This window comes from Pocillopora damicornis, chromosome 7 (assembly GCF_964200805.1).
Source record: "Pocillopora damicornis chromosome 7, jaPocDami1.2, whole genome shotgun sequence".
Classification (NCBI taxonomy): domain Eukaryota; kingdom Metazoa; phylum Cnidaria; class Anthozoa; order Scleractinia; family Pocilloporidae; genus Pocillopora; species Pocillopora damicornis.
Genome location: NC_142676.1, coordinates 14,997,101 through 15,017,421, shown reverse-complemented (window position 1 = coordinate 15,017,421; position 20,321 = coordinate 14,997,101). Strand labels below are relative to the sequence as shown.

At 39.6% G+C, this 20,321-nt stretch overlaps 4 protein-coding genes across 4 annotated transcripts; 1 reads left to right on the top strand and 3 right to left on the bottom strand.

Annotated features, from left to right (window-relative positions):
• Nucleotides 1-2,724: 2,724 nt before the first annotated feature.
• On the bottom strand, nucleotides 2,725-4,301 carry LOC149042757 (putative skeletal organic matrix protein 5). The gene is made up of 4 exons (XM_089213536.1): nucleotides 4,019-4,301; nucleotides 3,825-3,876; nucleotides 3,569-3,707; nucleotides 2,725-3,362 (listed from the first exon to the last, which is right to left on the bottom strand). Exons 1-4 carry the CDS (start codon nucleotides 4,161-4,163, stop codon nucleotides 3,342-3,344), a joined length of 357 nt encoding a protein of 118 aa, XP_089069662.1. The 5' UTR covers nucleotides 4,164-4,301; the 3' UTR covers nucleotides 2,725-3,341.
• On the bottom strand, nucleotides 2,847-3,224 carry LOC113676041 (uncharacterized). Its single transcript, XM_089213640.1, has one exon. It carries the CDS (start codon nucleotides 3,222-3,224, stop codon nucleotides 2,847-2,849), a length of 378 nt encoding a protein of 125 aa, XP_089069766.1.
• Nucleotides 4,302-7,965: 3,664 nt separating the features above from the next.
• LOC113676043 (uncharacterized) lies at nucleotides 7,966-10,960 on the top strand. The gene is made up of 2 exons (XM_027192659.2): nucleotides 7,966-8,106; nucleotides 9,933-10,960. Exon 2 carries the CDS (start codon nucleotides 9,933-9,935, stop codon nucleotides 10,815-10,817), a length of 885 nt encoding a protein of 294 aa, XP_027048460.2. The 5' UTR covers nucleotides 7,966-8,106; the 3' UTR covers nucleotides 10,818-10,960.
• A 7,108-nt stretch (nucleotides 10,961-18,068) lies between these two features.
• LOC149042756 (uncharacterized) lies at nucleotides 18,069-19,800 on the bottom strand. Its single transcript, XM_089213487.1, has one exon. It carries the CDS (start codon nucleotides 19,199-19,201, stop codon nucleotides 18,491-18,493), a length of 711 nt encoding a protein of 236 aa, XP_089069613.1. The 5' UTR covers nucleotides 19,202-19,800; the 3' UTR covers nucleotides 18,069-18,490.
• Between the last annotated feature and the right edge of the window lie 521 nt (nucleotides 19,801-20,321).

Below are 20,321 nucleotides of genomic sequence, written 5' to 3'. Positions count from 1 at the left end.
CATTTTGACTACACAGAAACACCTCCATCAGGCCCGAAATTGTTTGCTGGATCTCCTTTTTTTTCCTATTAAAATCTTTATGAAAGGAAATCTCTAACGTTTCACCAAAGGCTGAAATAAATTTCAAGTCATTCATTCATTTATGTAGATAAAGTACACCAAATGATACGTGAATTTTATTCAACTACTGAATTTGGTTACGTAATCATTAAACTGTCCTTTTGTTATTTCGTATCCCTTACGAGATGGTTGTCTTAATAATTATCAAACATGAAATAAAATCCAAGAAATCCTGATTAAACTTTTGACGCTTAAAGGGAAAATGTTCAGGGAATGTAATTAAAAAGCAATAATGACCCAGAAAGCACATTTCGGTTATTTAGATATGTTTTTTTAGTTGCAGTGTTGAAGGTTATTCAAGTATATTAGCTCAGCGACGGACTTGAAAAAACTGAAGGCTAAAACGCTTTAACAATTTTCCTCTTAAGGGATGGGTCGCTTGGACCTATGAATATTAAATGAATGGTAAATCAATGTTGATTGTGCGGACGTCTGTTAACAAGTACTTACAATTTAACAGAAAAAATCTTTAATCAAATGAAGGGTTTACGACCCGGGTCCACTTTGTGTAGTTATGTTTAAGTCTCCGCGTGTGTTCCGCAGAAAATATGCCTCGTGATTGAATAGGAATACCATACAGGGTGTTTTCCAAAAATCAACACAAATCATTCAGCCTCGTGAAATTAAATGTTGCGGTCCGACATAAAAGCGTTAGTTAGGTCGTTTAACAGCCATGAAAGACTGATCAAATTATCAGAGAGATAATGGTGAATAACACTTATCGCTACCAATGAGCCCCAGAGGCTACAATCTATTGTAAGGAAGTCATTGGTCCAATCAAAAGCCCTTACAAGAATGACTTTTTGTTCTAACGTGAAACAGGGGGAAATTCCGTTACCTTTCGTTGTTTCTCTTCACTTCTGTTTTACTTAAAAAAGAATTTTTAAAACAGAAAAATTTAGAAATTCATAAATCAAAATTTGTTGAAGCCTTTACAGAGGTTTTTGCGAAGAACAAACTTTTCGCTCCTGTAAATATTACGCTAAGCGAGTCGCCATGCTTACAAAACTTGAATAATTTAAATATTACCAGATAGTTTTGTATGTATGTCTTTCATATCTCTTTTCATTATTCGAAAAATGAAACTGCTCGAAAAGATAGATGGCAACGCCTGTTCAGGGAAGAACCGCCATTTTTTAAATTTCAATGGGGTTTTAATGAAAGACCGCCTCATCGTGTGTTCTGCAGAAAATATGCTTTATGAATGAATAGGAATACCACACAGGGTGCTTTCTAAAAATCAATTTTTCCCACACTTGCTCACGCAAAACAAGAAACGTAATTTCATACTAAAGATTGACCACAAAGGCATAATATGTATTAGTCCGGCTAAACAAGAAATCAGTGTGTTACTAATCTTAAAAGAAAATGCCTCAAATTTTGTGAAAATCATTTGATGACTATATCACCCAAAATGAGCTCGATCTGAGGCCCCGGTTAGGGCGAGTGGAGTAGGAAGAAGTCAACATCCCATAGCAATGATTTCGGGAAGCTTGACCTGCAACAGTGAAATAAGAAGTGAAGTAATTCGTTTTAAATTTGGTAAAAGTCTGTGAAGATGCAATTAGTGTAATCGATCTTACAATCAATAAACGTTGAAGACTGAAATATTCAAATGTGCTCAAACAAAGCTTAGATTTAAACATTGATTTAAGATGCCTCTAAATTGAAACCTCTTTAATTTATGGTATTTCATATAAGCTCCTTTAAACGTGGCTCTGCATCTCGCAATCATGTTTTTGATTCTTTGCCGAAATGGGTCAAAATAGAAACATAAGAGACTGCATCTTGTGCTATGAATATTCACCACATGTAGACCACAAATTACCATTCGCTTCTGAAACGAGTTTCGACAATGCAATGCTAATTTGAGTTCTTATGCATTTACTTGATTCCTTTCAAAAAGCTTGCTCCTATGCAATAAATAAATGTGTAAACAAATCCGCCACAGAAGAATATCTATTGCAAATAACCTTTTAGCCAAAGTAGATACGTGGTCTAACAGTCGCTGTGTTGGGCACTTGTTAGCTTTTGTTGAATTTGTCAGTCTCTTTAGTAGAATACGTTCCTAACTATTTGGTTATGATACCTACTTCCCTGCATTAAATGTCTGGCCGGGCAACTGTCCGCCACGGCCTACAACAGCATAGCGTGCGCACGATGGTTAAGGAAGAGAATGCACTACATTGAACCTTTTAAGAAAACTTCCAAAAGACGCTGTCGACGCGGCTAAACAAGATGGCGTTGTTTTATAAGATTCTTTTTGAAGGCAGTAAAGTTTATATGACGAAACTAGAAGACTTACAAAGACGATAAACAGGGAGTACTCCATGAAAGACAGGATCTATCCACGATTTTGTAGAGACATGAAACAAATTGCCAAATTTAACGAAGTCTACATTAGTAGATCGCTTAGTAACACAGCGGATGATAGATGGAAGACAAAATCAAATCGTTCTTAGCATGCTACTTTTCCTTCTTCATTCGTTTCTGTTCGGTATGAACAGCTCGGGAAGATCTCAAGGTATTCATTTACATCAAACAGGGTTGTTAACCGGGTAAAAAAATCTAAGATGATACAAGACATCAAGGAGAACAACATCATTCATCCAATAATCCATTTTATTACTTTTTCGGCAATGAAACCCTTTAGCGTGTATGTGCTCCTACTAACTATGCTCAGCAGCCAATAGCTTAGGCCCCTACTGCTTGAAGTTTAACTGTTCCTACTGAACGAAGATGTATCCCATGGCTTTGATGAATTTGTCGCCATTATCTCCACCGTGCTTGGCCACGTTACCACACGAGTTGGTATTGTCTGGGTATCCAGCGGTACCAAACCCGATTCGGGAATCACTGGACGTGCAAGCGTTTTCATTGTTACCCACGATTCCAATTCGTGCCCGAGAAGCACCGGCGTTAACACTCAGGACGTTGAAACCCTCCTTTTGGCAGTTGTTTTGTAGGGAAGCACCAGTGATCAACTTCTTCCATTCGTCCCGACCCAGAGAGGTTTTGCGATATTTGCCATCTGCAATCAGGGCATACAGCGAGCTTGCCTTTTGGCTCAAAACAAAGAACTTGGTGACCTCACCAACCTTCATACCGAGACAGATCTTGGTGAAGGGTGTGTTCCAGTAGGTTGGTAACTTGGTCTCTTGGTCATCCAAGCCAGACTCCCCTTCAGGGAGGCCGTATTCTCTCCTGTTCGTCCAAAGCAGTTAATCGTATTTAAACGTTTGCTACAAAAGAAAATAATGAAGTTGAGATTTCTCATAAAAACGGTTGTGCTCTTATCCTCATTTTGATGTAATTGCAGCCTTCTATACTACAAAACTATTTCTCATTTAAATGCAACTGCAATTTTTCTGATTTAACCATACTGATAATAAGACAGCCGAACTATGTATGAGGTTAACCCAACGAGCAATATCAACTTTGTGGATACCTTTGCACCATTAATCTTCATGACGAGTGTCCACCCTCCGCCTCCACAGTCACCAAGACCTGCGCCATCCATGTTGCAGTAAACAGGCAGCTTCCTACAGCCGTTCAAATCGACCATGTATGCCTTGTTCTCTTTTGACCTTAAAACAAAGAGTTCTTTTTGTAGGGACTGTGTCAAAATGCAGAAGTACCGTTTTTTTTAACTTTATAAAATTGAAATTCGCCATAATTTCACACGAAAAATTGAGCGTACTTACCCGGTCGCATCATAAATCTCCTTGCAAGACATGAGCGGTTCAGGAGGTGCAACTAGAAGGAAACCAAAAACAGAAACTCATAAATTTTGGTTAAACCGTGGTTATTACATACATCAGCAAGGAACATAGAAACTGAAAATTTCTGCAACAAACAAATACGCAACCAAAATACTTGAAAACTGAATTTTCATCACCTGGACTCGGACACTCCTTGTCTTCTATCATGTCCTTGAGCTCATCCAACTTCATATCTGCACTCTTGCAGAATTTGCTTCCTCCCTTTCCAGCATCTGCGGAAATGGAGAAATACACCAGGAAAATAATTGCAATAAGCTTCATCGCTGCAATTTCTGACTCTCGCTTTTCAAGCAAACCTGACTGGTTTATAAGTCCCTAATTGCTACATAGCTTAAAACCCTAATTCCCCATGACTAAGCCAACAATAGTTCTCACTTTTTTGTGGGAGATTTCAAAAGTCAATCAGGTCCGAGTTATGATATGTTTATTATTTATAAGCGGCAGTTTTGAAGGTTTTTGAAGGCAGTCCAAGTAACTATAGATACGGACGCCTGCATCAGTAACCGTGGATAAAAGTTTTACATATTGTATTAGTTAATCTCTTGCTATTGTTCATGACTCAACACGCAGAGAGGGTAAATACCACCAGATGTCTGTAAAAAGTGTCTGGAAGGTCTTGTTTCCAAAATTTAAGTCTAAAACAAAACAAAACTGACTTCTCCTATAGTCTGATCCACTATCTTGCGTGACTTGAAAATTGAACTCAAAGACGGTTTTTCTCATGTTGGAAACTTATTGAAACAAAATGGCCGCCTCGCAAAATGATTACCATGGATTTGAATTCGTGTACGTGACTAGTTTACACAAAACTTTTCTAATTTTCATTTATTTTTCTTTCCACTGACCTTCAGAACAGCCGTCCCTGCTGTGGAAAAGAGCCCCCCCTTAGAACTCAAATTTCATTAACAACAAGGGACAGGCAATAGAACTGACAGAATATAAATTTAGCTGGCTTTTTTAGGTCTTTTGAGAGGCAATTTGGTTGGCGAAGAGGGCATAAGCATGGCAGAACGAGAAAATTTTCAATAGAACTGACAGAATATAAATTTAGCGGGCTTTTTTAGGTCTTTTGAGAGGCGATTTGGTTGACGATGAGGGCATAAGCATGGCAGAACGAGAAAATTCTTCGGGGTTGCACTTCAAAATAATATTGTGGCTGTATCGGTAATTTTGACAGGTTTGAAAGTAAGCATTTATTTCCTATGCAAGGGGAATTCATTGGCCATTTCACAATCTTTCACTGTTTCCGGGAGAGGATTCGTTTAAGAAAACGACGACGTCTCTGGTAATCACTTGACAGTAACCTTTGTTATAAAGCGTTATCAAAGCGTTATAACTTTCCTCAGCGAATTTTGAGCAGAGAAGGTGCCAAATCATTAATCAAAATTTTTCTTGGTCTAAAAATTATGAAATTTTGTTATGTTAGGTGCCGATTCCCGAACTTCCACGTTATCCTATTATCCTGACATAAAATGAAAAATTTTCACGATTTATTACACCCATTTTGAAATCATTGGTGGTCCCTGTAATCTGATTGGCTCTAATTAATGCGATTTATTCACAAATTGCACCATTTTTTTCCTTTAAATCGCATCTTTTTCCCAGCCAATGAGCAGGCTACACTAAAAACAAAACAGCCAATCAGATGTGAAGACTTGTTCAAAGTAACCGATCAAATTGCAGAAAAATGAAAGACAAAGAGTATCATGTGGCAAATTTTGCAACTTTTGTCGACAGTTTGCCAACTCTTACTTTTTCCACCCCAGAAAATAGATGAATTTAATTTCAGACCGGCCCAGCACTGCATCAATAAAATATTTTGACTGACCAAGTCCTGTATTTGGGCGATTTCAAAATGGATGTAATTAAGTGGTAATTGAACTTCGTGTCGAGCAATTTTGGTCTGAAATCATGCTTGTGATTTCAAATCGAACTCGCGCTGCGCGCTCATTCGATTTTGAAATCACGCGTATGATTTCAGCCCAAAATGCACTCCTCAGTTCAATTACCATTATTAACAGAAAATAGATTTTTGGCATTCATTGACATCCATTGGCATCCATTGCAAGTTTATGGTTTTAGTCAGTAACGGTGTTATGCATCGTATGAATATGGCATCTGAAATTACATATGACTATACAAATATCCCTGCATATGTACATCAACTTAACATTTTACAAACTCAGGGTACCGTTAAAAGCCCTCACAGTTTGTTTGAGGAAAGAAGACACGAAAGGTGTTACTTCTGCATAGGTTGCTCCTAAGAGTTCGTACAAATTATTTACCGAAAAGTGAATCCTTTTAGGTGTTCAATTTATTTGCAGCAATGAAATGAATCATGCGGTAATCGATCTTTTGATTATTAAACAATCTCGATCAACTTTAGTCTAAGCTTAAATCTAGGCTTAAAATATGGAAAATCTACCGCATTCTTCAACTTTAGAAGTTTAAGCCTTTGGTAGGTTGGTTTGTGTATTCTTGTGGCGATTCGTGAGAAAAACAAATTTCAAGTTTCGTATGCATTCCTTTAAGCAGTCTTCACCCCAGAAGACTAACTGTTTGATTCATTAATACTTTTTCTTTGGGTTGTCTCAACTGGCTAAAATCCCGAGGCTATTTTTCGTAATGAAGGGCTCCAAGAGATTATAATGTCGTGAGGCCTCTTACTATTACACCGCGTCAATTTCTCAGCAATTCAGCGAATTCATAAACTTATTTGAAGTTAATTTAATCTGCCTCGCACATAAATCAATGCTTAGACTTACTGTTGTGTTTCATATAGATAAAATCAAAATTGAAACTTAAATATTTATGAATATGTATATGTATACCATGGTATAAAAGTTCAAATATGGCACTTATTCAGATGCCTCTGATCTTCAGGTAGATTTAAGTCACTAATAAAAGACATGTCATGAGTTGATCGTAGCATTTCATTGCTTAGACGTCTTCTCACCCAGTTGTTGTTGTGGTGAGACTGAACGAATATTAAAGGAGATACATGTAATAAAGAAGTTTCCAACGGCATCAAGAAACAACTGCTGATCTAAGTTTGCAAATACCCATGCACCTATCAGGGATGCAAGTGGAAGGGAAACAAGTCTCACTTTACTTTGATCTTTCGAAACCTAATCACTCAATAGATCAAAGGAAAGTGCACAAAAAATTACCATTAACATAGAAAACAAGGTGCAACAGAGAATCGCTGCTTTACATGAAGATCAGCCTTTTGGCACATCCTTTCAAATTGATGAAAAGCGGACAGCACCCCGAATAGCTTCCAAGTTTTTGGCGGTGCTGATTTGAATTTTATTGTGATTTATTTCATTTTGAGATGTTTTCATGCTGAGCCGCAATTTTGGTGAATAACATCGCATATACCAGGCAGTTATGACATCACATGTTGGCCTCTAACAACCACGACTGATAACAAAGAAAGTGTAGTAATAAATGCAAGGCTCTTCAGCGTTTCTTTTAGTCGGAAAAGTTCCGCCGAAGTCCTGACGTAAGTAAGTTACAGTGCTCACTGTTCTATTAATGTTGTGCTTATGGGAGTGTATTGGTATGTATGAGGGAAGCTAGTTGAGCTTAAGGAGTACCTCGTGTTTGCTTATGAAAAAGAGAAGGACTGGATTGCATGGGATTCTATATTTTCTGAAATAGAATCAACCATGTAAAACATTCTGTAAGTCGTGAATTAATAATAGTAGGAGCAGTTCTTCGCCATAAATTTTTCTCAAGGGAATATGTTAATGAAATTTGCTTGTTCATGCCCCAGTGAGTTCATTTAATGCTGTTTCGAATCAAGTTGTTATCTGCTGGCTTTCGAAAACAACCAATAAATTACGATTTCCCTTAGACTACTTACTTTAGAGAGGCAAGTTCTCAGAGAAAAAAAAGATTCATAAGCGCAGCCTCTTTAATCTCCCTGATCGTTAAATTTGGGTAGCAGGAAGTGAAATATTTACATATTGGGGTAAACCCCTCTAAAATGGCCGTAAACCCTTAATTTGCAATTCAGTAATACGCTATTAGGGCTCAGTAAGTCTAGACAGGACTTGAGAAATCTACTTCGTTCAGCAATTACACGAGAAAGATATACTGACATCATTTGAACTGACGTTACTTACCCGAATTCTTCAGTACAGAGAAGCCAGAAGTAGATAAACGTTATTTGAGGACGCATCTTTGCCGCACAATTGAGGTAAGCTGTCTAGTTTTGAAGATTTGGAGTGTTACGTTACAATATTATAAAAAATTGTTCGTTCTAGTGATTTCCCCAAAAGAGTCTTCATTTTATTTGTATGGGAAGCAGACCCTTTCAAAATCATTACGAATCAGAAGAAGTGTGGAACACTTTTATAATCGAGAACAGATCAGCGATGAAAAGAGCGGGGGTATATTTGATCGTCGCACACAGCAACTCCACCGCGGAGCTTGAGCGTTAATGATGAAGATTAATAAAACCGTCAGTACAGATATTATTATTCTTTAATGATAATACTTCACGTAATGACCCGAAGCGCTTGTTGCTTACTGATCTCTGTGAGGAGATATAGAATATTTTGTACACCAGCTCAGCATTCAGAGATTTAAGAGGGTAAGTTCTTGTGCACAGGAGGTCACAAGCTAACAAAAAGAAAACAAAGGAGACGCTGCGAAAATCGAATTCAAGTCTCGACTCTCAGACCATTTATATGTCGTTCCCTTCAGTATCGAAAATGTAGGTTCTACTGAGATGAAAGCTTGTTCAAAACTTTGCGGTGAAATCTCATGACTGTGCCTGGTGGTTTCAATTTCATTTTGAATATAATTTATTTGGAGTAATTTACATTACTAATAAGAGCACGGGCAATGGAAAATTGTGGTCTACATGTCAAGAATGATCTAAAAGCGAACATCTTATAATTAAGACTTTTCAAGATATTCTATTAAGATCAGCTGTACAGTCTATCAGTTCCGGTTTAAATGAAATTTTTGCTCGACATGGACTGGCTTATCGGAGACAACAGTAAATTTCTAAAAGTATAATGTTAATGACAATAAAAAATGGATACTTACAATTTTCAAGTTTCTTAACCCTCAGCCTTTCATCCTTGTGGAAAAGTAGCCATAAATCTCTGGTTCACAGCGAATACAAACATATTTAGGGTTTTGGAAAACAGTTGGAAGTAGATGGCTAGAAGTTTTATTTTTTTCTGTTTGCCGTATTTGTCACGCTTTATCTCCCTATCGTATCATGTTCGTTTATGTATCTCTTCAGGAGCATGTCAAATATAATGCCGGGGCTAACTGTAAATTACTGTTACTCCGTTCTCAATACATGGAAAGAAATGCACACCTTGGCAAATTGTAGTTGTAGCAGCTGAGAGTTTCCACGGTAGAAATTCTAAGGTCTTGGTGTCATTTCAGTGCAATAATCATTGTCGAGAAGCGATCACTCTCAGACAATGAATACAAACATATTTTTTTTGAAAAATTTACAGGTGAAAAAAGCATCACAGAAAGTCAAGACAGACGAAACTTTGACAGCGTGCGCTATTTGTAATTTGCACTCGTGTTACGACTTTGAACCCACGTTGCATGAAAAATGCACTCGTTTTCAGCCTAACAGAAGCGCGTAATTTTTCAATGTATATTATCTTTTTTTTTTTGTTTTTTTTTGTTTTTACATATGAGGCTACTACACAAACACTCCAGTCTCTCAGAAACACCCTTTAATCTTAGCTTTATCTTCCTGTATCCCAGAACCAGTTCTGTGACCTCCATTTCTAATGACTGAACCTCGATCAGTTTCAGTTAGTTTTCCCTACAAAGTTTGAAAATACTCCGAAAGTACAGTTTAGAGCCATCATAAATTTTGATGTTTCAAGGTGGCCTCACGAAGAATTACCTCAAGAAAAGGCCGACATGGTGGACTCGTCTCTCTGCTTGATCCACTGTTTTCACATTTTAGGAAGGAATGATGTCGTGATAAAGTTGCAAAAAGGAAAACCTACAGCCTAATCAGGGTCTTTTGTTTCATTTCAGATGGAGGACCAGCAACATGACTTTACAGTTCCATACGTGCATATAAATGAAGATGAGAATTCTTTTAAAAGCCGTCTATTCCAGGTAATGACGCGTTTTCTGACCTCCACCGTTGTGAGAGTAATGGGTTACATTGCCTACGTATTGTTTTTCATCTGGCAAGTAATCGGTTTGATCTTGTACACAATCCGTGCCTTTGAAGTAAGTCTCAATTCCAAACGTGCAAGCTTCCAACTAGCAGACATCACCTCGTTTGATCGTTCTGAGCAACTGGAGCTCGCGTGGGTTATGTCCCAGGTATGCAACTGCGCCTTGGTACTCCTGGCTGTATCAAGAGTACCTTCTTTCTTAGGGTGGTCTTTCATCCCGAGGCTGCTAGCTCAGCTTCCAGCGTTTTGGAGTCTTCTGGCCTTGTTCTTGATGACAGTTGTAGGCTACGGGATGATCCTTGTTCACAAAAATGACCAGATGATGGAGATCTGTCTGATTTTAGCTCTAACGATGGACAATTGTGTTCAGGTAGTTTTGATAAGCTTCCTAAACTTCACTCAAATAAATCGCTCCTACAGGCAATATCCTTTTACAGTATTTGCCTTCCTCAAAATTAATATATTTCTTCTGTTTTTATCGTATTTTGCAACCTTTGTTGTCAGCTCACTCCAGATTGCAATTCGAGTCTATGGCATAGAGAAGAGTGAATCAATTTCTGATGATTGTTTTTGCGCAATTGTTGCGGTAAGGAGATTTACACAGGTGGTATTCTCTTACAGAGTTTATATATTTTACTGGGACAAATTGTTTTCTGATCACAGAAATATTCTTTGTCATCACGACTATTTGGAAGAGACTATAAAAGAAATTAGAACGAGAAATCGGTCAATTTAAGAGGCAAGTACGCTTTAATTCTGCCAATGTATGTTTAAAGGAATAAGAAAAAAAAAGTACCATAAGTTTACAACTGTTATAAATTGTTTACTTGTCGAGTGGTCTCCATTAAATGAGTGAGATTTCGGTCAGTTTGAAGCATTTTCCACAATTTAGGAATATAGTCAAATACTAACTAGGAGTAAAATTACTTCAGCACTTTTCCAAATTTAGAATGTTTCAAAAGGGTCTCGATGAGGTTAACCACTAGCCGCAAAACGGCCTAAAAAAGTAGCTTTTAGGCGTAAAAATTGAAAAACTTTAACTGTTACAAGTCAAAAAGGAAACCATTAATTTTTTTACGTATACTCACCAAGGAAGGAAGTTAACCGTTGAACGTAGAATGGTTAAAAATTTAATCTTCGTGGCCGTAAAAGCCATCACCCCATTGACACCCTTTTCTAATAACTAAGTTGAGCGTTCCTATAATTACAAAGGATATGTTTGGAAAAATTCTGTTAGACTGGGTTTTGATCATAAAAGTTCCAATAAATGTTTCTTTAGTTTAGCTCTGCTTACCTCAATGCTGGTTCTCAAACAGGTCTGTTTATATGCAATTTAACATGCAAGTATCGGAAGTATCTAGAATCAGCAATATTTGTTTAACCTTGATATTCTTGTGTCCAGTTATCTATGTGTTAATGCACTATTCTAAGAGTGCATTAGAACTGAAGCTGTTGTAGAAACAATAGCCGTAATGTATCAGAAGAATAAAGTGTTCATGTTAAGTTATACTTATATAGAATAATTTCGTTATTAGTCTATTTGTGGGAGTGTTGATTTCAGTAATAAAGACATATAAGGGTATCCAGCCCTGAGGAAAGCATAACAGCACACACGTAAATCTGCGATAAATTTTCTACTTGTGTTTGATATCGCCAATCAGCTGCTGACACGTAACTCGCCTTTTGCGCCACTCTGTCAGGTTGATGAATGAATACCAAAGTCTTCACCTTTCTAAAGCGAAGGACGTCTTTCGAAAATTTTCTCGGATTATAGCCTCTAACAACGCTGAAAAATTCGAACCGCTGACAAACAGTGACGTTCAAGATTTTTCGAAAAGCAGAAAAAAACCGAAAGTTACTTGACTTTGGTAATAGCATTTCTAGCAGCTGAGAACAAAAATCGACAGCTGGGAGATATGCTAATGATGACTTCGGCGTCTTTCTGTCAATAAAGGTCTATTGTATAAACCAAATAATACATGGTTGCTTTCAGATATGGAGTTTCTCTTTACTGGAAAAGAGCTGTGGCAGTGCTTGAGTCGCTGTATTTTGGCAGGAACCCTATTCACTTATTCATCCATACGGGGTTGAAAACTCGCCAGAACAGATCTTTAAAGTGAGCTTGTAAAATTATGTCAGTTTTTAGTGCTTTTTTGTAAACAAAGCTAACTGGGTCAGATTGCACGAAACTAACCAATTTTTGTAAACTCAAAGCAAAAATCTCCATTATTACCCTAACGAGCCTCCCATCCGTCAAGGTTACCACATTATGAGATTTCTCAACCAACTTCTGCGAGTGTTGTCCTTCACAAACTTTCACAGTTGTTATTGTGGTTGCAAACAGTAGCAATATGAAACTTTTACCGTATCCGGTTGGCATTACAACAAAAACATCCCCAACCTCTGGAAGACAATTGCTTTTAGCTGCACGTCTTTTAGATCGACTGCAACATTTACTTCAATCGATAGTTTTTAAAAATATTTGAGTACCTGTATCCAACTGCGATCGTCAGTTAATCACTGGTCTGTGTCATGATTACAGGGCCTTTTATTCCTGATCAATCAAAATGCTGCCTTCGTCGGCAAACGCGCTAAATTAGGTAAACAACGGCGTCCTTCCAAGCTCTCATCAGGGCTAGACCGTTCACAGACCCCTCGCAAACAACTCATTGGTTCGAATTTCACGTGTTTCGCCCCTCGTGCCGAAGAAACTAGACCCTGTGAGCAGGAAAGCACTATATAACATCGTCCTAAACCAGATGAGCCCACGACATATCAGCGGCATCTTGTATGAGTATCCGCAGTTTACAATGTGACTTCCGCTTTTTCTTGTTGACGCGTACTCACAGTGTACTCGAGTGTTAGGAAGTTCGCGTAGTGCGTCTGAGCCAGTTTCTGCCAGATTTGAACAGAAAAACAGGTCCTTTGTTGGACTGTAATGATACTTTGATCGATGGCGCTGTTAACGAAATGTTTGGCCGGTTCGTAAGTTGTCAACCTGGTTTCGGTCGATCTGATTGATTGGCAACACCTCTTTGAAAATTGTACACACCATCGACCTAAGCCTCATAGCTGCCAAGTGAGCAGAACAATGACATCAAAATACTTGAGAAAGATAAGTATTAATTTTAATTGCATTTGTGTTAAACTTATATGTACAGAAATTTCTGAAGAGGTACTGTGGCGTTGTTTATAGGAAGAACAAGACACACACAGGTGAAGTAACACAGGTCTATTTAATCGATGTCCGACCAACTCTACAAAACCGGAAAGCATGGTCTCTAAAGTTTTGTTGCCATGGTAGTTATGACGTAAATGCGGACCGGAAGTAAATAGAACGATAAACATCGATATCGTTACATCTCCCTTTCTTCAGGAATCAACAAAAAATGTAAACGTAACTGAATGTCTCAATCCTAGTTTAAAATAAACTACAAAAAAAAAAAAGAAAATTAAGAGTTTGTCATGTCCTTTTTTTTTTTGTTCTTTCGGTAACCCCAATCACTGGTAACGTGTGGGTGGTCGCACAATTCGTCCAGATCGAGTGGTGGTCACCGATGGGGAAATCTCCTGCTTATCTGCTGCAGACTGAGGTGGATATTCCGGATGTGGCTTGTCCGTGTTCTGCAAAGGTACTGTGTCTGATTGGTCCTTACTGACTGCAGTACTTGGTATGGAAGGTGGTACCGATGGTATTTCATTACCAGAATTTGCAGTAGCAGAAATTGGTGTTGCTTCTTCACTGTGTGGCATCACTTCACTTGTATGTCTCAGGTGTCTGCGGTTCCTCCTATAAATTCTTCCATCTTCTGTTCTGACTTGATAGGACCTTATGTCGACTTTGCCTTCGACTCTTGCTTGGGTCCAATCCTTCTTCTTTCCCAAGTGGGATTTTAGTGGCTGCAATCGCACTGTGTCTCCTGGGCGCAGTTCCTTCAGTTCTTTGGCGCCTTGATTGTAGTACAGGGATTGTTTAGCCTTTTGTAGCTTCAACTTCTGATCAACCTCCTCTGGTAGCTTCGGCTTGAGCAATTGGTTTGAGGTTGGGAGTGGAGTCTTTGTTCTTCTACCGAATAATCGCTGAACAGGTGACGAGTTGAGTGTTTCTGTGGGAGTATTTCTCCAGTCCAGCAGGGCAAGATATGGGTCTTGTTCGGACTTGACGGCTTTCTCTAGCAGATGTTTTGCTGTCTTCACCGTGTTCTCGACTTTGCCGTTGGACTGAGGATATGTTGGAGAGCTTGTTATATGTTCAAAACCATAAGTGTCTGCGAACTGTTGGAACTTTCCTGAAGAAAAGGGCTGTCCATTATCCGATACAAGCTGGTCGGGAATTCCATGGCGGGCAAGATGGGCTTTCAACTTCTTCACAACTTCGTCTGCTGTCTTGCTTGTCATTCTGTCGACTTCAAAGAAGCTTGAATAGTAGTCAACGGTCACCATGAAATCTACACCGTTCAGATCAAAAAGATCAACTGCGATTTTCTCCCAGGGTCTACTAGGCAGTTCGTGACAAATCATTGGCTCTTTTCCTTGCTCGACAGGCTGGCTGTTGCAGACGGCACACTTTGCTACATAATCTTCGACATCTTTGTTCATCCCAGGCCAAAAAACTACTTCTCTTGCTCTTCTGAGACAGCCTTGGATGCCGATGTGGCTCCGGTGGATCTTAGCCAACATGTCAGCTTTCACGCTCATAGGGATAACTAGTCTTTCACCTTTGAACACCAGTCCATTCTGTAAAGACAGTTCGTCCCGAAATGTAAAGTAACCACTGATGTTTGCTGATACCCCAGCTTTGGTAGCTGGCCAACCTTGCCTGATTGTTCTCTTCAGCTCTCTCAGGGTAGGATCGGATTCTGTTGCTTGCTGAATGGCAATCAGCGTTGGTTCCGATACTGGCAAGTATTGTATCATATTGATGTGCTCTAGCTCTCTTTCAGTGTCTCCTCTCATGTCCTCTATGTACATAACATCTTCTGCTACATCTTCTTTTGTGCTCTTGCGCACTCTGTATGCTCTGCTCAGTGTATCTGCCAGATACATTTCAGTCCCTTTTTTGTAAGACACTTGAAGGTCAAACTTCTGCAATCTTAGCAACATTCGCTGGAGACGTTTAGGCGCACTGAGTAGACTTTTACGGAAGATGCTCTCCAAGGGTTTGTGGTCAGTTTGGATCTTGACAGGTCGACCATATACAAACTGCTCAAAACGTTCTACTCCGAAAAGTATTGCAAGCATCTCTTTCTCTATCTGGGCATAGTTCACTTCTGTTTCTGTCATGGAACGAGATACATAAGCCACGGGCTGGCCTCCTTGCATTAGACATGCACCAAGTCCTCGGTCTGATGCATCACACTGCAATTCCACGTCGTCTTTGGGGTTAAAATACTTGAGGACAGGGGCAGCTGAGAGTATCTCCTTAACTCGCTTGAAACTACAACCTTGTACTTGCTCATCCCAACGGAACTGGTTCCCTTCTTTCAAAAGGTCTCTCATTGGGGATGTAACTTCTGACAGGTTAGGAGCAAACTTCTGGAGGTAATTTACCATGCCGAGAAGTCTCTTGAGATCTTGTTTGCTTGTCGGGGTTGGCATCTCTTTGATACCTTGTACCTTGTCTGGGTCAGGCTTAAGACCATCTTGACATATAACATGTCCCATAAACTTCACTTCTTTGCGACGGAGCTTAAGCTTCTCTTTGTTTAACTTAATGCCAGTAGCGCGGCAGCGTTCTAACAATGCTGTCAGCTTTGCATCATGGTCAGAAAGTGCTTCAGCTTCTGTTTCTCCGACACCAAAAACAAGGATATCATCAAATATTGGCTTAATTCCATCAAGACCTTCCAGGGCGTATTCCAATCTCCTCTGAAACTCTTCCGGAGCGGGTGATATGCCGAAGGGCATCCGCGTCCAGCGGAACCTTCCCCAGGGGGTACCAAATGTGGTCAGAAGACTGCTTTCATCGTCTAGCTGCACATGCCAAAAACCGTTCTTTGCGTCGACGACACTGAAGACTTTAGCATTTGTAAGGAGTGGTAGTAGATCGTCGATCACTGGAAGGGGAAAATGATTTCTCCTGAGTGCTTTATTCAGAGGTTTTGGGTCAATACATAACCTTATCTTTCCATTGCTCTTCTTAATGACCACCATTGAGGAAATCCAATCTGTTGGAACATCTACTGGTTGCAAGATGCCTATCTTAACTAAGCGTTCTAGTTCCTGTTTTAAAGGCTCTTTTACTGCAAAGGGGACTTTCCTCACTGGCAGTGCCACAGGGGTTACAGACTTATCAATCTCGAGGTGAAGCTTTCCTTTGAGCTTTCCTTCTCCTGAGAAGACATCTCCGAATTTGCTCACGAGATCCGGCTGTGTGGGAATCTCATTCGAGAGAGACATGATGTTATCGATGTTAATCACTATGAGGCCAAACTGCTGCACCGATTCAGCACCAAGGAGTGCTGTGTGACCTGTTGGAACGACGGTGTATTCCGTGAGGAAACACTGTCCATTCTTGGGGTTGAAGGTCTCGACCTTAGTACATCCTAGAGGTTTCAGCTCTGATTTGTTGAACATGACAAGGGTAGTTTGAGTAGGCTGAAGGCGTTCCATTCGCGGATCGTTAAATACCTGCTGATAAATATCTGCTGGGAGGATATTGACTGTTGCTCCACAGTCTAACTGGAATTTCACTGTTTCATCCCTCAAGCGCATGTTAGCATAAATCTTCTTAGGACTGTTTTTTGCATAAAGGACGCTCACAGATTCTACACTGAATAAGTAATCATCAGAATCTTCGTCACTAAACTCCTGAACTTCTTGTTCTACATTGTGAACTGACTTCTTAGTTTGCTTTTTGTTAGCTTTCTGACTTCTGCAAGCCACTGAGAAGTGGTTCATTCGACCACAGTTATCACACTTGTGCTGCCATGCTGGACAGAGTTCCTTTTTTAAAGGATGGGTTCTGTGGCAGAACTTACATCTAACTGGTTCTGTTACTTTGTTGGGGACGGGGCGTTGGACTTTACTGAGATTTCGTACTTTATTATGGCGAAAACCTATCTTCGATTTTGGGTGGCCTGTGGCAACGGCGCTAACCTCCTCCGCATGGGACATCTCCTTAAGTTGTTTGGATGTGGTTTCACTCGCACGGCAAATATCAATACACTTGTTAAGAGTTAGTTTGTTCTCAGCTAGCAGCTTTTTTCGGGTGGCGTTATCTCTAATTCCTACCACAACTCTGTCTCTAATCATTCGCTCTTGCATGATGCCAAAATTGCACGTTTTAGCTAACGAACGTAAAGCTGTAAGGAAAACATCAAATGACTCACCGACCTCCTGTACTCTCTGATTGAACAGATAGGCTTCGTATATTTCATTCGTCTCACCGATGAAAAAGGCGTCTAGAAGCTCTATCACTTTGTCGATGTCGGTTTTCTCCTCTTCATTTCCGAAGGGCAAACCATCGTAAATCTCCAGGATATCTGGGCCAATACATGTCAACAATGTGGCTGTTCGAAGATTACTGCTTTGCGTACTGAGCCGTGAGGCGATCTCGTAGTTTGTCCAAAGCCGCTTAAATTTCTTCCAATTCACAGCTAAGTTCCCCTTGAAGTCTAGTTTCGACGGTAAAGGAATAGAGGACTGGATAAATTGAGGAGTTGCTGGCTGCGTGCTTGTTGAAGCTACGCTCGACGAGCCTGATTCGGTCATCTGGAGCTAGATTCACTGAGTTTGGCTTGAAAATGCACTCAAGTATTTCAGCGACGATTCTGTAGGAAGAATCCCAAATCACTGACACCATGTGGTGTTGTTTATAGGAAGAACAAGACACACACAGGTGAAGTAACACAGGTCTATTTAATCGATGTCCGACCAACTCTACAAAACCGGAAAGCATGGTCTCTAAAGTTTTGTTGCCATGGTAGTTATGACGTAAATGCGGACCGGAAGTAAATAGAACGATAAACATCGATATCGTTACAGGTACTTAATCAGAAGTTTATCTCATGATAAGCCTTCAAACTTGTATTAAATAAATTGATGTACATATTTCACAATTTCAAGATGATTGTGTGATGACAATACACCGACGGTCAACATTCGAATATTCAGCTTGAGCTTCCTCCTAAATGTTAAGTATTTCAATTTGAACTTGTAGAATATAACCTATGGATTAAATGTGGGTCTATAAGTATCATCCATGAAATTCTTACAGGCAATTTTCATCATGATATTAAAGCACCCCAAACTCAAGAACAAGGAAAAATAAGTTACGCAGAAAACTGAGTTAGGCAGAAAACTGACGGAGAAATTCATAGTTTTCATAATTTTGAATTCATTCATAATTTTGAATTCATTCATAATTTTGAATTACAAATCATTCAGACCATAGCCACATATAGACTTTTAGATTGTCACTGCTTTTCTTTTGGTGATTGCATGATATGGTACCCGTCTTAACGTTCTTGGGAAAGGAACCATATCATGCAAGTCCAGGCAGTTGATGTAGTGTTTGCGCATTTTCTCTTGGTCATATGACTGCGCTGTGGGGTCTAGGCCATGGCATAAATCTGTAGCAAATGCCAGTGCAAACAAGCCACAGTCATTTGAATTTGTTTGCTTTTGCACTCTTTCATTAGAAAAAGTGACTGTAGAACCAGTATACAATAGCATGCGACATGAATGATCAATGGCAACCGCGCTTACATTTTGATATAAGCTGTCATACACCTTGACAGTTCCAGGACTAGTAGCTATTGTGCTCAGGCAAACCCAGTGTGAGCCAGTGTTTATGATCTGTACAAACTCACTAATGGCTGGAGTGATTAATGCACCCACAATAACAGGGTCCCTTAGACCATCTACAAGAGGGAATTTTTGTTTTAGGAGGATCTGACCAGCATGTATCTCAGAATCACACAGCCATGTTGTCTTGTTTAAAATGTGATCCTTTGAATCTTCATACAGTGTCAGGGTTGAGGTTGGGTCCTCAGGGTCCTGAAGATGCAACCATGACTTTGGATCAGGAGAGCTGTCAGCAATAACTAAGACAGGAATTTGCTGGTTGTATTCTTTTGTAATGCCAGATGATAGGTTAGTAGAAGTTGTATCTTGCATTGAGTCATCACATATACCTGTGTTGATGGAGATAGTTGTGCTTTTGAGTGAGTGAGTGGCATTTTCTTTGATGAAGGGATGAGTATCTTGTTCAGCAGAGGTCTCCTTATTAATGGCTATTGCTTTCAGGGTGTCACTCTTTTTCCCAGGGTCCTATGGATGCAACCATGACTTTGGATCTGGACAGTTATCATCAGTTAATGAGACAGGAATTAGCTGGTCACATTCTTTTGCAGTAGATAATATGATAGTGGAAGTTGTCTTTTGCATTTTTGGTTCATCACATGTACCTGAGGTGATGGTGATAGTTGTATTTTGTGGTAAGGGTGTGATATTTTCGTTAAAGAAGGGTTGGGTATCTTGTTCAGATGTGGACGTCATCTTCAGGGTGTCATCCTTTTCTTCTTTTTCTCTTTAAATGAAAACCTCTTTTGGATTATTGGCAAGATTATGACAGATATTGAAACTTTTTTTCTGAGACTGTGGCAGAGTGGCTGGTTTCTTTGGCTGGCAAGGTAACTGAATAGGATAACTGTTTTTTCTTTTAAGTCTCAATCGGAGCGGCAAATGAGCATACTTTTTTTTTTGGCACTGAGGACCTGTTTAAAGTGGTGCCTTTTTCGGTTTTGCCATGATGTTTTTCTTTGGCTGAGTAACCTCCATGAAGATACCATTTTCTGATGGCACAAGGGGACGGAAGTTCCCCAGTGCCTTCTGAAGGTCTTGCTTAAGTGATTCTAGGGCTCCACCATCAGCACAAAGGTAGGTGAGATCTCGAATTTCTTTCAACAACTCTCTGCAACATCTTCCTTCATTCTGCACGCTTACTGACTGTTTGGAGCTCTTCCCAGCAACCTCTGCTTTTTTTTCTGAATCTTCATGTGCTACAGGACTCTTTGTACTTAATGTACATTTACTGCTATATTCCGTTGATCCTTTTTCTTTCTCTTTTTGGGTTGAATTCTGCATTATGGTACAGTCAGTGGAGGAACATCCCTCGGAAGATAAAGGTGGAACTACATTCGGATCAATCTGGAAATAGGGGCTTGAACTGTAGTAAGGAGACATTGCTTCCCATCCCCATTCTGGAAAATGTTTGTAGATAGCCACAAAATGCTTG

What these genes read in the sequence shown, in the direction of transcription:
- LOC113676043 (XM_027192659.2), top strand. Translation starts at nt 9,933, where the DNA reads ATGGAGGACCAGCAACATGACTTTACAGTTCCATACGTGCATATAAAT.
- LOC113676041 (XM_089213640.1), bottom strand. Translation starts at nt 3,224, where the DNA reads ATGAAGGTTGGTGAGGTCACCAAGTTCTTTGTTTTGAGCCAAAAGGCA.
- LOC149042756 (XM_089213487.1), bottom strand. Translation starts at nt 19,201, where the DNA reads ATGCAAGATACAACTTCTACTAACCTATCATCTGGCATTACAAAAGAA.
- LOC149042757 (XM_089213536.1), bottom strand. Translation starts at nt 4,163, where the DNA reads ATGAAGCTTATTGCAATTATTTTCCTGGTGTATTTCTCCATTTCCGCA. An exon ending in CAAGGAGTGTCCGAGTCCAG is followed by an intron (nt 3,877 to 4,018) that starts GTGATGAAAATT and finishes GTTTCCTTCTAG; the next exon opens with TTGCACCTCCTGAACCGCTC. An exon ending in TGAAGATTAATGGTGCAAAG is followed by an intron (nt 3,363 to 3,568) that starts GTATCCACAAAG and finishes TTTCTTTTGTAG; the next exon opens with CAAACGTTTAAATACGATTA.